Genomic DNA, 14,683 nt, shown 5'->3' with positions numbered 1-14,683 from the left:
GGGCTGCAGGCGGCAGGACGGTCCCCCTCTTTTATCATTACTACCAGGTCCTCCCCCGTAATAGCTTTGAGCTGAGACAATACGCTGGTTTTCAATGGTTTGGGTTCTTTTCACTTTTCCTCAAAGGCACTTGGGCATCCGGTGAGGACTGAACCAGTGCAGGAGGAGAAATCCACCGCTGGGGAATTCTTTTACAGCTTACCAGATAGGGGATGTTTTTTCAAGCGATACTGGCAATGAGTCTGTGCTGCGTCACAGAGATCTTACAGAGATGACAAAGGGGACTTTAGCCAGACTCCACATAAAACAAATAGCAGCACGCTCAGGAACCGGGCCAAAATAATCGTATGAACCCAGGCCGCTGTAGTTGCATTTGCTTCTACTAGATTTTGCAACATTAACATCGAACAGTCAACGCGCAGTTATGTTACCAGCTTAGGTAAGATCACGTTTACCATCCATAACAAGGATAATTACATCAACATTGCAGTACTAATTTTGATATAAGACCAGAACGTAACACTTGATATAGCACACCTTGAATTCCACCATTTCCTGTTAAATGCATTTGTCTTTGATTTTTACATCAGACATCTTGCACGCTTCCCTGTGCCCTCATCTCTCCTCATCACCAAGCACATTTTTCCACAGCCTACCGATCCACATCCCAAAATGTATGCATGTGAAGTAAGCACCCTTGCCAGCGCTCAGTTACAGGGGAACGACTCCAGCAAGCGCAAGACCTACCAAGTGCTGAAAATGAAGATTAGTCAATGGAAGAGGCAGGATGAGCGCTGACGGCCTCCTCCCTCTCTCTCTACTAGCCCAAGGAATGTTTTCAGGATTGAAAACAAAGAGCGAATTACATAAATGCAGTCTTAAATGCAAGCATTTGGGTTTGACTGGAGGAGGAGAAAGGATGGTGGAATTTCAGCAGAAGAGCTGGCTGATGCCAGGAAGCACCGGACCGGTTCTCCCCCACGGTCGGTGCCTCCCTCCCAGCAGCACCACTGCAAACCCCAGACCCTGTCACCAGCTCCACCGCTCCGTCCCGCTCGCTCCATCAGCACTGACTTCTTGGCAACTGCTTACTGTACGCTCAAAATTTCTAATCTTTTTCTTGACAGTGAAAGGACATTTTAAATGAACCAGTTTGTACTGAAATGTAAAGAACACCCCTTCCTGCCCGCCCCCTGCCCCAAACACCAGAGCAAGGGAAAACAGTATCCTGGGTTACTCACATGTATGCCTTGCCAAGGAGTAATTTGATCCACCGCTAGTCAAACCAAATCCCTCGGGAATTTGACTGGAACTACGTGGCCGAGAGAGCAGTTTTGGAGGTTCGATTTCAGCTCCAAATTCTGCCCCGATCACCCCCAGCAGGACGATGGCCGTGGCTTGCTTCCGTCTCTCTTCATAGGATGTAGATATTTTTTTCATTTGTGGGAGACCAGACAGACAACCTAAAATGAAAAGTACGAAATATGAGAAAAATCAAAAAAGCAGGGATGTTCTTTAATACTCTAAACAACATCGTGTTTCCCAGAGAAAATAAAAGAGGTTTCCAGTTAACTTAAATCACGTCTCCAGGACTGTTACTGCCCTTACCGGGATTTTCGGCTGCTGGAGATGATTCCATTTTACATCTCAAAACCTACAACGTACGATAAAAGTCTAAATAACACTTATTGCCAGGCCTGTCTTCGGTGACACCTACCCTTCAGAAACTGTCAAGATCTCACAGAAAAAAAGAGCCACCAGAAAACTGTCTCATTTCACAGTTTTATTTGTTCAGCTGATAAAAGATCTGTGGAATTCTGTGTTCCTCTACTTTTTGTGAAAGGCGATTTTTGGTTTGCTTCTTGTTAATTTTAAATCTCCATAACAAGTTCCGATTTTTTTTTTTTTTTAAAGATGGATTTTTAGAACTTGTATTATATAAAAGCATCTTTTTGTTTTAGGATCCCTCATCGCATTCAGATTCTTACTAAATTTTAGCTAACAGTATATGCCATTAAACCAAACTCGTGTTTTTGTACACTAAAATGTTACATATGGTATTTTAACAAACATTCTTAAAAACAGTGAAGAAACCTCACTGTATTATGAATTTTAACTAAAACTGAAATTCACATCGTTAGTCTAATATAGCCCAGGGATTTTTAATTTCACTAGGCAGATGAAGTTTATTTTTTTTGGAGTAAAGAAACAAAAGCCTAAAAGAAATTGACCGGAATGAAAATACCTGATTCATTTACTCTGACAAGTACAGCTCACTTCTACCTATAACACTAACTCACAGCATACTGGGAAATGCCCTGCCATATATTCTACAAAAATAACGAAGTCTTAATCCTTCTTACAGCACGCCGCTGTTAAACCTGTGCCGAGGAGTCGGAAGGCACCACCTGGCCCTCAATGAGACTTATCGGGCTTGCAGATTAACGAAGGGTGAATTAGCGAGTCGCGCCGTACGTCTCTCTCCGCTAACGACATTCACGTGGCTGATAGGAAACGGAACGCTACCTACAAGAAAGCTAACCAAATTTCAGAACCTGCGGTAGAAGCCCGTCCTCGTTCAGGCAACCACGCTGCGGCTGCGACAGCGATGTACCAGCCAAAGGGGAGAGAAAAACAACAGAAAGCTTAACAACGGTAGGGGAGGAAAAAAAAAAAGAAAGGAAAAAAAATCAATAGTAACTGCCTTCAGAGAAAGAAGGATGAAAATGGGCTGTAACAGACAAAGCAAAAAATGTAACAGTTGTAATTGTTCCGCAATCGCTTATCCCGCTCCCGCCATCTGCAGACACCGGTTTCTCGCTCCCATTTGCATATAGCCCGCTGCACGTCACGCCGTACCGCAGCCCCGCTGCCCCAGCGCCCGGGGAGCGCAGGAGCCGCACGCGGGTGCGTGCCGCGGCCCAGCACGGCCCGTTTCCCGGTGCCCCCCGCCGAAGGGCATCGCTGCCGGCCGGCGAATGACTGATGGCGGCTCCCTCCCCGCTCCCTGCGGCCGCCTCTAGCCCAGGTGCTCAGACAGAGCCCGGTGTGACATCTTAGATCAAGATGAATTGGCACAAACTCCTGATCCAAGATTGTTTTATACCATTTAATTTAGTTTCTTCCCCTGCTTGGATGAGCACAGCTCTGGTTATGGATTTCTATTCTAATGCGCTGCAGCAGGCGCGGGGAGCGGGCAGCAGAGCAGATGCTGGAGCAGGGGACCGCGGGATGCTGATCAATAGGCGAGGCGCTGACCCCGGCCGCGCCGCCCGCGCCGGCCACGGCTCCCAGGCGAGGAAGAAAGGAAGAGCGAACACATGTGCTGCTTCCAGTAGGAAATTAAACCACGGGGGCACTCGGTGCTGCGCCCTCCCCCCGCCCGCCTTTCATTTGATTACAGCAATATGAAGTTAACCCTTCATTAGATCCCGAAGGACGGATTTCAGAGCGTCCTTAGAATTACAGGTCTGATTCGACAGACCTTTCACATTTCAACCTTAAACAGCAAATACCGAACTAGCGGGCACCCGCGAGCTCCGTCTCATCCCACGGATGGACGCGAGCGCTGCCGGCGCGCGACGACACGTTTTGTCTGCAGTTAACACGGGATCCAGCAGGAAAAGCCGCGGGCCTGCGGTTGCTGCGCGCTCGGCGGAGACTCGCAGCTGAGCTAATTCCTACTGCTGACCCCGCGACTCCAGCACCCAGATGTCGCGGAGATAACTCTTTGTTAACCAAACAATAAATTCCAACCGGAACAGGGTGGGAAATATTCCGAGTCTTTCATTAGCAATCTGGCGTATGACGGTCTTGCTCCTGCTCGCTGCTGCGGCGTAGGATTTTCTACCTCAAAAAAACAAACCCAAGAAACTAAAACCCAACAAACTAAACCCCCAAACCAACGAAATCCCAACTCTCCCCCCGGCAACATTCCTCCCCCAAACCTCTAGATGAGAGGGGAAAAAAACCCCTTAAATATTTTTGCCTTTACTTTTTCTTTTTTTTTAAATTACTAGCGGAAACACACAATTAATTGCAATGATTTCCTACAAATAAACTGACAGCCAGTCGGGAGAATTTAAAATGAAATAATGTCTATAAAAGTAGTCCTTTCTACAGTTTCATTTGTCTCATGAAAATTTGGTATTTTCTCACAGCGACGTGCCTCCATTTAATCATGCTAAAGGGTGACACAGAGATCCATTTTCTTGACAGGACGGTTGATCACCCTATCACGGTAAGAAAATTAATAACCTCAAATAGCTCTATGTGGAAAACAGAAGCTACGCTGGTGAAAGGACAAAAACGTTCTACGTTTTAGTTGTAAAAATAACACACTTGCAGATCCACGCGCCAAAAAGAGAAATCTATCGTGTCCGTGCATTTACCCAGCTGGGTTTTCTTCAGACAAAATGACCATATTAAATATTTGAAAATATCTCCGTTTTTAAGAATTAAACATCCACAACTGCTTAGAGGAGACAGCTTTAGAGATAGCACGAAGCATATTTATGAAGTGTTTAAAATATAGGTAAAATATTTCTGAAGTTTAAATTGTTTAAAAGGCTGCGAGATATTGATTACTTCACTTAAAAAGCAGTCAGAGAGTGCAGCCATGAGGTCAGGATAAATTTAACAGTTTGAAGCACTTTACTCTAAAGATCATGTTAATTGGCTTTGCACAGTTCTCGGGTAAAATTAATTTTATCCTAGCTTACAATAAAAGGATTAAAAGACAAATTAAGTTCTCCAGGTTTAACTGGAATAGGAATCAATGGATTTGAATTAAGGCTGAAGGCGGTTTTATGAGAGATGGACTGCTACCAGGTACTTTATATCTGCTATTAGGCGCATACTGATGGTCCTCCCGGACTGTATTAGGAATTAAAGCCCCGCAGAAGTAGGTGCCAGACCCATTTATTCCTATCAAACGTACCGTCTGCACGCGTGGTGCTGCCGGGGTGGTTCTGCGTGTGGAACGGTCGCCTCCAGTGGCCCCGGTCTGCCAAAAACCATGCCCCAGTCCTGCTCCATCAAACGGCTACCGCCACGGAGAGCCACCCAGCCACGGCGCGGTGAGCGGCAACGCGACACAGTTAACTACGGGGCTGCAATTACGTCCGATAATTTAAATATACGGGTGATCACTGAGATTTAGTCACAGCATTTAACGTGCATAAAATTCTTTAAAGTGAAAAAACCTAGGAAAGGCGTTGCGGTAGCCCCATTTCCATTGCCATCGCTCCGACGGCCGAGAGAGAACCCTCATCTGCGCTCAAATACAGCGCAGATGCACAGCGCCAGGTACACCACAGCGAGGGTCTGCGGGCTTTCGGCAGCGGTAAGCCCATCAAAACGGATTGTATTTTGAAACTACCTAATACATTGGAAATGAATAAAATAATTTGCTCAAGACCAGAAACACATTTGGTATCAAATTTGGAAGAGAGCTCAGACCTTGCATGCCAATCTGGTATTTTAAGGATACAAAGAAAACCGACAACCAAAGCCCTCGGGATTTTTGTCACTGCCTATTTGCCAGTGCAGAAGTCACTACCTACGGATGAAAACTTGCCAACTAAACTCCATGAAAACCTTCATCACTTCTCCCTCCTATCTGCCAGGTCTCTCAATCTGCATTTCTTAGGTCAAATTTTCTGTTTATTTATGAAGGGGAGAAATGTGTAACTGGGTGGGTCAGGATAAGGATTTCTATTCATCCTTCCTTTTCCTCTCTCTCCAAGACCTGAAAAAATATATAGTTAGTTAAACTCAGACAATCCTCACAGTCCTTCCATCAGATGCCAGGGAGGAAGCAAGCACACGCCAAAACGTGGCAGAGACAGAACTTAGGGCAACAACCACTGAAACCGTTCACATTCGGGACGGTAATAGTTTCTCTGTACCAGATGGGATGTTACAGAAGAACACACAAGAGCTATGGGAGGGAAATGCAATTTTGCTTACGTTCATCTTGGCTGTCAATAATTTAAAATATTTCTTCATGTCAATTGTACTGTTTTCTTACAGCAAATAAATTTACATAACGCTCTGCTTGCGACCTAGAGAGAAAATAGCAAAAACCTTTAAGAAAACTGTACACTAAACATGCCTATGAGAGATACTGGTCTTTACCTTTAATTGTTCAGGATTCTTAAACCAGTCAAAGCCATGCGATGGGTTTGCCTACATTTCTAGTTTTTAAGATCATATACAGAAGAATAATAACTAATTTCAGCAAGCTTATAAAGCCAGAGAGTTCGCAATAAATCAGAACTGAAAAATATGATAAAGAAATAGCACCAAGAGAAAGCGACCACGAGGAAAACGCAGAAGGCCAGGAAGCAATCTGTTTTACCTGACCTTATGAAAACCGTGGTTACTCATTACTAACCTCAGGTTATTACGAGTATTTTGATCGCTTGAAGCGTGGCCATTCCTACAGACACAGCTCCCTCCACTGGCCCCGCAGAGAAGGGTCCCCCCTGCGACCCGCACCGGCGCGGGGTGCTGGGGTCGGGCAGCAGCGGCCCCTGCGCAGTGCCCAGCCGAGCGGTGCCCCGGCCCATTCCCCTGCCTCTCAGCAGGGACTGCACAACATCACCTGCCTCCGTACAGCCTCTCCTCATCTCCAGTTTGGCTTAGTTTGGAATAACCACCTTTTAAGAAAATTAAGCACCTTCCCATCACAGCAACAGCGACAAAAACCGAACCGAGAAAACCACCACACCCCAAAACCCCCAAAAGACAGCGTGGATTTTGGACGCAGGCCTTTTGCACACAAGTGCTCTTTGCTAAATACGCTTCTGGCAATTCAAGCTACGTGACTTCTGAAACATTATTTGTTCCTCCTATCAGAGCGTAAATGCAATACGCACGAGAAAATCCGGTCCACCAGAAGGAGCGATAACTCTGTGCCTGAGGCTGCCTTTTCCGAGACTCCTTCCCGCTGTGCGGAGCCTCGGGAGCTGCAGTTCCCGCCTGGAAGCGCCGACGGCAAGGGGAAGTTCGGGAACTTCTCCCGGGAAGCCCCGTCGGCCCAGCCCCAAGACAGGGCCTTCTCACAGCGGCATTCCCGCCTTCCTCGGTCGCTGCAGGTGCTCAGGACAGTGCTGAATGTTTTTCCGATAAAGTAATGTATAAGGAAAAACCGGGGAAGGGCCCACGGCCGGTGAAATGCCCGCGCTGCCCCAGCTCAAGCTGCCTTTGTCGAGTCTGTACTTAGGCGCTCATTCTCCCAGCGCTTACAAGAACAAGGCAAATATATAAAGCTTTTTCTTTGGAGCAGCTTCTTTCTATTTTCAGTCTTTTATTCATTAATAGCGAAAAAATACCTGCAAAGATGGAAAAACTGACACACTCCTGAAGTGACATTCCCTTACCTCTTACAAACCACAGCATTTCCAGCGTCTTCAATATATTTATCAGATTTACACGAGCACAGACAGAAAGCTCACGTGTTTTGTGAAACTAATTTTTTTTTCCTCCCACATAAAAAAACCCCAAACCCTATCTTCCAACTTGACTGCCACCACGACAGTCAATATGTGGCGGCCGAGCACAGCCCAGAAATCTGGCAATGCAGTGGCAAGTTAAAGAGACCTTATCTGGGATTGCTGACTCTGACATCTAATATTTACCTTCTACCGTTATTAAGCATCTTTTATCATTTTCATGTTTGGTGTTTTCACAGTACTTCACACTGGGCTGTTCCAGGAAGCACATACGAGATGGAGAACCTAACAGATTTCAAACACTAGCTTGCTTATTAAGACATAACGCATTTTGTAATTAATCTCTTTACTATTCCTGTAATTGAGACCAGAACTATAAGAGATTAAAAATGAACTACACCACAGCGTTATCTATATGTAGTTCAAATGCATGCTGTTTGAATTAAATTTGCTCAAGAGAAAAAATACAGGTATTTTGGTATCATAACAATTAGTATTTTTAAATTAAATCTTTTGCTGTGTTTTATAAAGATATCTGCTTTCAAACTATTAGATAGGGAACACGGTCACATAAGAAGAAACCAAGACCTTTTATGGGAATTTCCTGCACATTTTTATTATTCTTACTGATAAGATACACGCGTTTTAAAGAGAGATATGTATATGTTTAGATAAAGAAAGAGGACTTGATAACACCGCTTGAAAATAAATTTAGGTAAGGACGTGCAAAAGAACTGCTCTGGAATCAAAACAAAAGCTGGGGTTTGGGTGGTTTTGGTGGGTTGGTTTGTTTTGCCTTTTTTCCTCCCCCAAAGGTCTCCTCCCTGTTGGCACGCTGAGCTGATTTATTTGATAATGCCTGTCTTGCTATTTTCTTTTCGTGTCCGCAGCGAAGTCTTTGGAATAACGGAGCATTGTTACTACTGTGAAAACTGGAAGTATTTAAACTTTAATATTTCATAGGACATCTCACAGCAGACAAGTTTAATTATTAAACATCAGGAAGTCGCATCGCTTTGTATTATTAAAGGCAGGACGTTTTCTGGTTTACTCTTGGATACTATATTCCCTGTGTGACGCCAGTAACACGGTGTCATGCAGGTAGCCAGCTGCAGCGACTTCGAAAGAGAAGAGAATTATAAAACCTCTCATGGCGAATAATAATATTTATTAGGCGAGTAGAGAGTCTTATTTTTAGAAAAGACTGCTGCGGCCACCAAGAGATTTACAAAAATTGGAGAAAAAAGAAAAGTTCACCTTTGTTAAATCTTTCCATTGAAGACCCTATCTCAAAGCAGAGGGTCTGACCCCACCACCGCCCTGAGGTCGGACACCCGGGGAGGGCAGACCCACGTGCAAATCCCCACAGTTTAGCCCCACGGTACGCTGAAACGCGCGCTACTGAAAGACGGCAATGGATTCGTTAATTAAAAATGGTAGTTTTCAGGATAACGAAACCTGGCCGGAATCTGTTAGCCTCCAAGCAAAGCATTACATAGCAGCTACCGGCAGCCTTAAGGGTTAAGACGCTGATTTTCTTCTGCATAGGTGGTGCTATTTTAAGCCAATAGTGTGTTTAAATCCACACCAATGAAATCAATACAGCACTGCTCTACTCAAGGTGAGACCAAATAAACCTGTCGGAAGCTCTGAGAAATAGGCTTTGCAGTACACACCGAGCGCTAAGTGCCTTTCAGTCCAGAGATCTGTCATTAAATAATCATTAGCCATCATTCGTTCTTCCTAAAAAGCTCAACGCCTGAACTTGCTCGGCATCCACCAGGCGTTAGTACAGCCCCCCCGCGCTCGCGAGCGCTTCGGGATGGGCGCACCGCTCTTGAACAACGCGCTGCCGGGGTCCGGCACACCTGGAAACCACTGCTCCACCGCGAACACAGCGCTCACACACCTCCCAGCCTGCCAGGCCCATCGTGTGCACCAAGCACACCCTAAAAATTTTACAAATAAGCGTTTTGGTTACCTGGCTTTATCTTGCAACGAGACAAATGTGTAGTACGGCTCTATTTGTGCTTACCCACGCACTTAGGATTTACCAAAAACGTTCTGTACCTTGGAAAAGCTGAAGAACACTGCCTAAATCCCAGGCTGCGTCACACGCTCAGGTTAAAGCTAGCGAGAGATGACACGTATTAATTACTTTCTACAATTATAGATTCTTACCTGGCCTCACTGCAACTTTGTTTTGCAGTAGGAAACATTGACCTGGGTGCCAATTATTACTTTATAACGAGGCTATATGAAACCAGCAGCAAACTGATTTCATCTATGTAACTGCAGATACTGAGGTTGCTGTTGTCAGTCACCGTCTGTCTGTAACACACTAATAAACCAAAAAACGTTTAACAGTTAGCAAATACCTGAAGTAAAGCAATAATAAATTTTACTTTTGGAATACACAGGCATAGAGGTTAACCTGTGTTCTCTTAGCAACAAATGTTCCTTTTTCCACTAACGCTTTGTGAACTCTGCGCTGAAAACGTCTGTTCGCTTTCAAAAAGCGAGCGAACAAATTAGCTGTTCTCTTCAGTATGCATGGGTTTTCACCAACAAGCTCGACTAAGCAAGCATCACCTTAAACTAATCTAATCCCGTCGTAAGTCATATAGCCTGAAGTATTTAATAACTTGAGAATTAATTTTACCACAGCGACATTTGATTGTTTCATACCACATCCAGAAACCAGAGGCGTCAGTTAAGCAAGCGTTAATTGTCGCCTAACCTTGCTGCTTCAATTTTTAGGTGCGGTTTTGTGCTGCAATTTCCAGAAATCTGGATTTCTCTTCATTACTGTCTACATAAATGAGTCATAACTAAAAGCATTTTAAACGCTCAGCACACCTTTTCAAGATTTGGATTATAATCACTTTAATGTCACTTCTAACAAGGCAAGTTTTGATGCATTAACTCAGTGCTTTAAAAACAGCCAGTCACACTGAATAAAGCGTGCCTGGTATTTCCCCATCTGAACAGCAGAATCCATTTTGTCTTTGACCATTTCCCTGCTCTCAGCCCTGCACGGAAGCAGCATCCTCACCCATTTTGTGTTCCCAGATGCTGCAGCACAGTGAAATATTCTGTCATAAAAGGAACGGCACAGCAGAAGAGAAAATTCCAGTAAACTGCCAGAGATTAGAACGGTGGCTGCAAAAAGTACGTACTCTAGGTAGAAAAGCACGGTTTCTACACCCAGCAAGCTTAGGAAAATTACAGCGATGTCTGTCTTGCAGCTTTCTAAATGTATCACGACTCCGAGCATTCTAATAACTCTGCCATCAAATGATACACAATTTGTGATGCCGTCGGGGAAACCAAATATTACGGAACAGTGGAAGACTGCATTCTTAACATTTGTATTAGAAATAACTGATTTGCACATAACTAAAGCCAGATAAATGTAAACATAACAAATTTTTTTTTCAACCGCATTTAATAAGCTGTTAATAAGAGACAACTAAAGAAACTTGTTGTTTCAGATCTCTCTAGACATAGGTAAGACTTCAATAAAACCAGTACAGATCTGGATCTCACATTCTGAAGTAACATTATTTTATTGAAAGGAACTTTAAAACTATTTTACGTTACAGTAATTTTGAAACCCAATGGCAACTTTCCTGATGCTTTATGAAAAGATGTTGTTCCTATTGGAAATCAATAGGAAGGCAGAAGAAATTAGATAGCTATGATTTGCCAAGAAATCAATAAGAAATCGAGCAATATCAGAACCCATGTTCTTTAACTTTTACACATTAAAATTCGACTTGCATGTGGAACAGAACTTTAAGAATTTAGAGGAGAAAACACGTGAGGGGCCATTATATTTTTCTGACCTATCTATTATATCTTGTCTGACAATTTCAGGTATTTTGCTTTTAAGACCTTTCCGATTTTGACAGATTAAAATACATTCCCGCTGCTTAAAGACATTATTTAATTTGAAATGATTTAATACATCCTTAAGAACATTCTGTAATGCAGCATCACCACCAGATATTTATTTGCAGGCACCTCCTACGATGCCTGGCATCGGCCGTCGCTGGGAGAGCTTCCAGCTGCGAAGGCCCCAACCCGGCACTTTGGGAGCCGCGGTGGGGGAACGATACGCAGCGCTGAGCAGCACCCCCCAACCAAACAAGTTGTTCTATATAGAAATACCCGGGGAAAAAGGAAAGCAGCCTAACAAAGAGGATTTAGACGGAGATGAGGGTTGCAATTCACCAGGAATTTTTCCCCCAACTTAACCCACAAGGAAAGGCACGGGGAGGTACTGTTCAGCACTGCTCCAGAGCCTTCGCGTACAGCCTTGGAACGCCGGCTGTGTCCCGTTACGGCAGCATAGCTACGCAAACACATTTCAGATCTCCCCCTGCACCTACGGATGGAAAGGGATTCCACCAATACTGTGAAACACACTTTTTGATATTTATTTGTTGCTTGTTTAGCAATATAGAGAGTCTTTAGACCGATATTCTTTAACAGTCAAAAATTTTATTCAAACCGTAGTAGACTTTACCTTTCAGTGGGATGATTTCAATCAAATAGCGAAACCAACGAGACTGAATTCTCATTTTCTGAGTCACTATCGCCGAGGACAGCTAGAACCTGGCAGAACGAGCCTCCCTTTCAAAGGCGGGTGCCGGTTTGCGCGGGAGCGAGAGGCAGCAGCAAGGAGGGAGGATGCTCCAGGGCAGCGCCAGAACCACGCCAGCCCTGCAGGAGCCGAACGGCCTCCGCCGCGGCCAGGGAGCCCCCGGGCCCAGCCGGCGCGAGGTGCGACGCACGACGCTGCGGCGCGGCTCCCGCCCCGCGGCAGGGCCACGCCGTGGGCTGGGGCAGGCAGGGAGGGACCCGGCGCTGCCTTTCAGCACGCGCGATTTACAGACGGCTTTATTGAGGGCGCCGGCGCTGAATACAGAACACACTCTATTTGGCTTTCACTCAATTAAGCTTTAAGCTGTCAGCAAACAAGACTTTTAAGTTAATTTTGAATCCCCACAAATCAAGTTGAAGGTTGTGAAAGGGCACGCTCACATGCCGGCATGAAAAAAGGCAGTTTAATTGCCTCTGAATAGCTATTATATGCTGCAATTGGCCTATTGAATCTTAGATGATCTATTTATTTATCGAAGTGCAAAGACTGGTAAAAGAATGAGACGTATGAACTTTAATCATCTTCTCTCTTGCGTAAGTAGGTAAAATTAAAGTTTTTGCATACAAAAAGTACTATTGAAATTGTAATCTTTTAACAAGTCTCGATATGTTTGCATTAGGTTTTATTTTTGAATAGTTACAGCTCTCCACACTACAGCTGAAATGTGAAAACAAATAATTTCCAATTCAATGAGATAATGCTTTTTTTTTTGTTAAACTTCCATCAGGTTTTTCATATACTATGCAGATAACTGATGTTTTGAACCTGCTAGCTTGAAAACCTGACTATCCAGAAGAAGGTATAGAAAACTGCTATAAAATGCTATAAAACCAGCTGCTATTAAAACTTGGTACAAAAAACTGCTGTACATTTCATATCAGACCTCTGTCTTCGTGAAAAATACTTTTGTTTAGAAGAAAATGACATCGGATAGCACCCACAGGAATGGATCTTCAGAACGTAAAAGTTGTTTTCATCAATCTACCTAGAAAAACTGCAACACAAACTAAGGAAATACCATTTTATCAATACAACTACTTAATTTTAAGAATAACATCCTCTAACTTTGCTGTGACTAATCCTATGCTTAAAATACACAGTTAACCATGGAAAGGGTCCAGCTGGATTCTTAAGACAATGCATACATATATATACACACACATACACATCAAACAGTGAAGTCTAGAATTATTACAAGCGAACGGACACAATTTCTCTTTTTGTAGCTACCTGCAAGAAGATGCTTTCAAAGGTGACTAGTCCAACCAGCTGCAATTCTTCGCTTGTTAAATAATGCAAGATTTTAACCAGGCATTCGCCGCCCCTTCAAACGGCGCTGACGGAGCAAGACAGCCTGGGGGAATTCACATCACCGTTTCAGGTGCCTGAAGGACAACCCTGGACCCCGAGGCACTGGAAGGAGGCAGGGGAGGAGATTCAGAACAGCAGTCAGGAGCCTGAAGGTGCAGAGTGGTACCCACTGTTTATTGTTCTAAATGTCAGCCTGGTTCCTCTGACAGCTTTGGTTTTTCATTGCTCCTGTCTCCCTCAGGGAAGAGTCACAATCTGATATTGTGATAACGGCTCCCTTGTCCACTTAATATTGACCTCGGCCAAACCCCTCCATGTTTTAAGTTCTTCTTATCATCAGGTCCTGCAAAACCCGTGTCAAGAAGGGTGGTTTGCATGTGAAAACTGAAGAATTATGCATAGCTAATAAAAGCCTTCAAAAATTATTGAGAAGTAGTGAAAAAGATCTGCCAATGATGGAAAAAAAGTAAGGAAAACTAAGTGTGTGAAGTTTACTCTTCCGGCGCTGGAAGAGACCACGCGTAAGGAAATGATGTTATGGCTACATCATCGTAGGTGGGTGAGGAACAGGCTGCCCCGGGAGGTGGTCACAGCGCCACGCCTGACAGCAGTCAAGAAGCATTTGGACAACGCCCTCAGACACATGGTGTGATTTTTGGGGTTGTCCTATGCAGGGACAGGAGTTGGACTCGATGATCCTTGTGGGTCCCTTCCAACTCAGGGCATTCTATGGTTCTATGATCTCTTATTTCACATCTGCATTTAACCAAGCTGTCACATATCACGAGGAAAGTCCAGCTGGAGCTCAGGAGAAAGAGGCCACCGCTACAGCAACTGCTCGGGCTTGGGGGGGCTGGAGAAGGGGAGAGGAGAGGCCGGCCGCAGGCTGCGGCGCAGCGAGCGCGGGAGGCAAAGCCCAGGACGGTCCTGCAGGCACGGTCTCACGGTGGTATGGCTACCTCCTGCTAGCTTCGAGCAGCACAGCTCATTACGCGGCACGAAAAGAGATGGGCCAGGGGGCTTTTCTGGAGAGAGAAGCAGAGCACTTTGATTCACGCAAGAAGGATGAATGTTTAGGGCAGATGAGATGCAACAGCTACTCGCTACGTCCAGGTGACCACACCGGAGTTTCTTTGGGCAGGAAGGTGAAGGATGGGGTTTTTACGGGGAATGTTTCTGATCTCATCCTGGCATACCACGCAGACTGGTACAGACCACAGTCCCACTATCACAAACAATTATCTGG

General features: G+C 44.7%; 1 protein-coding gene across 9 annotated transcripts in view; it reads right to left on the bottom strand.

Moving 5' to 3' along the window:
• The window catches only part of WDR7 (WD repeat domain 7), a 151,496-nt gene that overhangs the window by 71,091 nt on the left and 65,722 nt on the right, over window positions 1–14,683 (bottom strand). For all 9 annotated transcript variants that reach the window (XR_015707919.1, XM_087772849.1, XM_087772850.1 and 6 more), the window contains one exon: window positions 1,242–1,463. Coding sequence is in view for 8 of the 9 variants with exons in the window: in XM_087772849.1 (XP_087628975.1) it covers window positions 1,242–1,463 (222 nt within the window). In the remaining variant the exon portion in view is untranslated. The remainder of the gene's footprint in view (window positions 1–1,241; window positions 1,464–14,683) is intronic.

Source organism: Nipponia nippon, unplaced genomic scaffold, assembly GCF_047370975.1.
Source record: "Nipponia nippon isolate SJK-2023a ecotype South Korea unplaced genomic scaffold, ASM4737097v1 scaffold_37, whole genome shotgun sequence".
In the NCBI taxonomy this organism is placed as follows: domain Eukaryota; kingdom Metazoa; phylum Chordata; class Aves; order Pelecaniformes; family Threskiornithidae; genus Nipponia; species Nipponia nippon.
The sequence above is the reverse complement of the archived record's forward strand: the minus strand, read 5'-3'. Positions and strand labels throughout refer to the sequence as shown.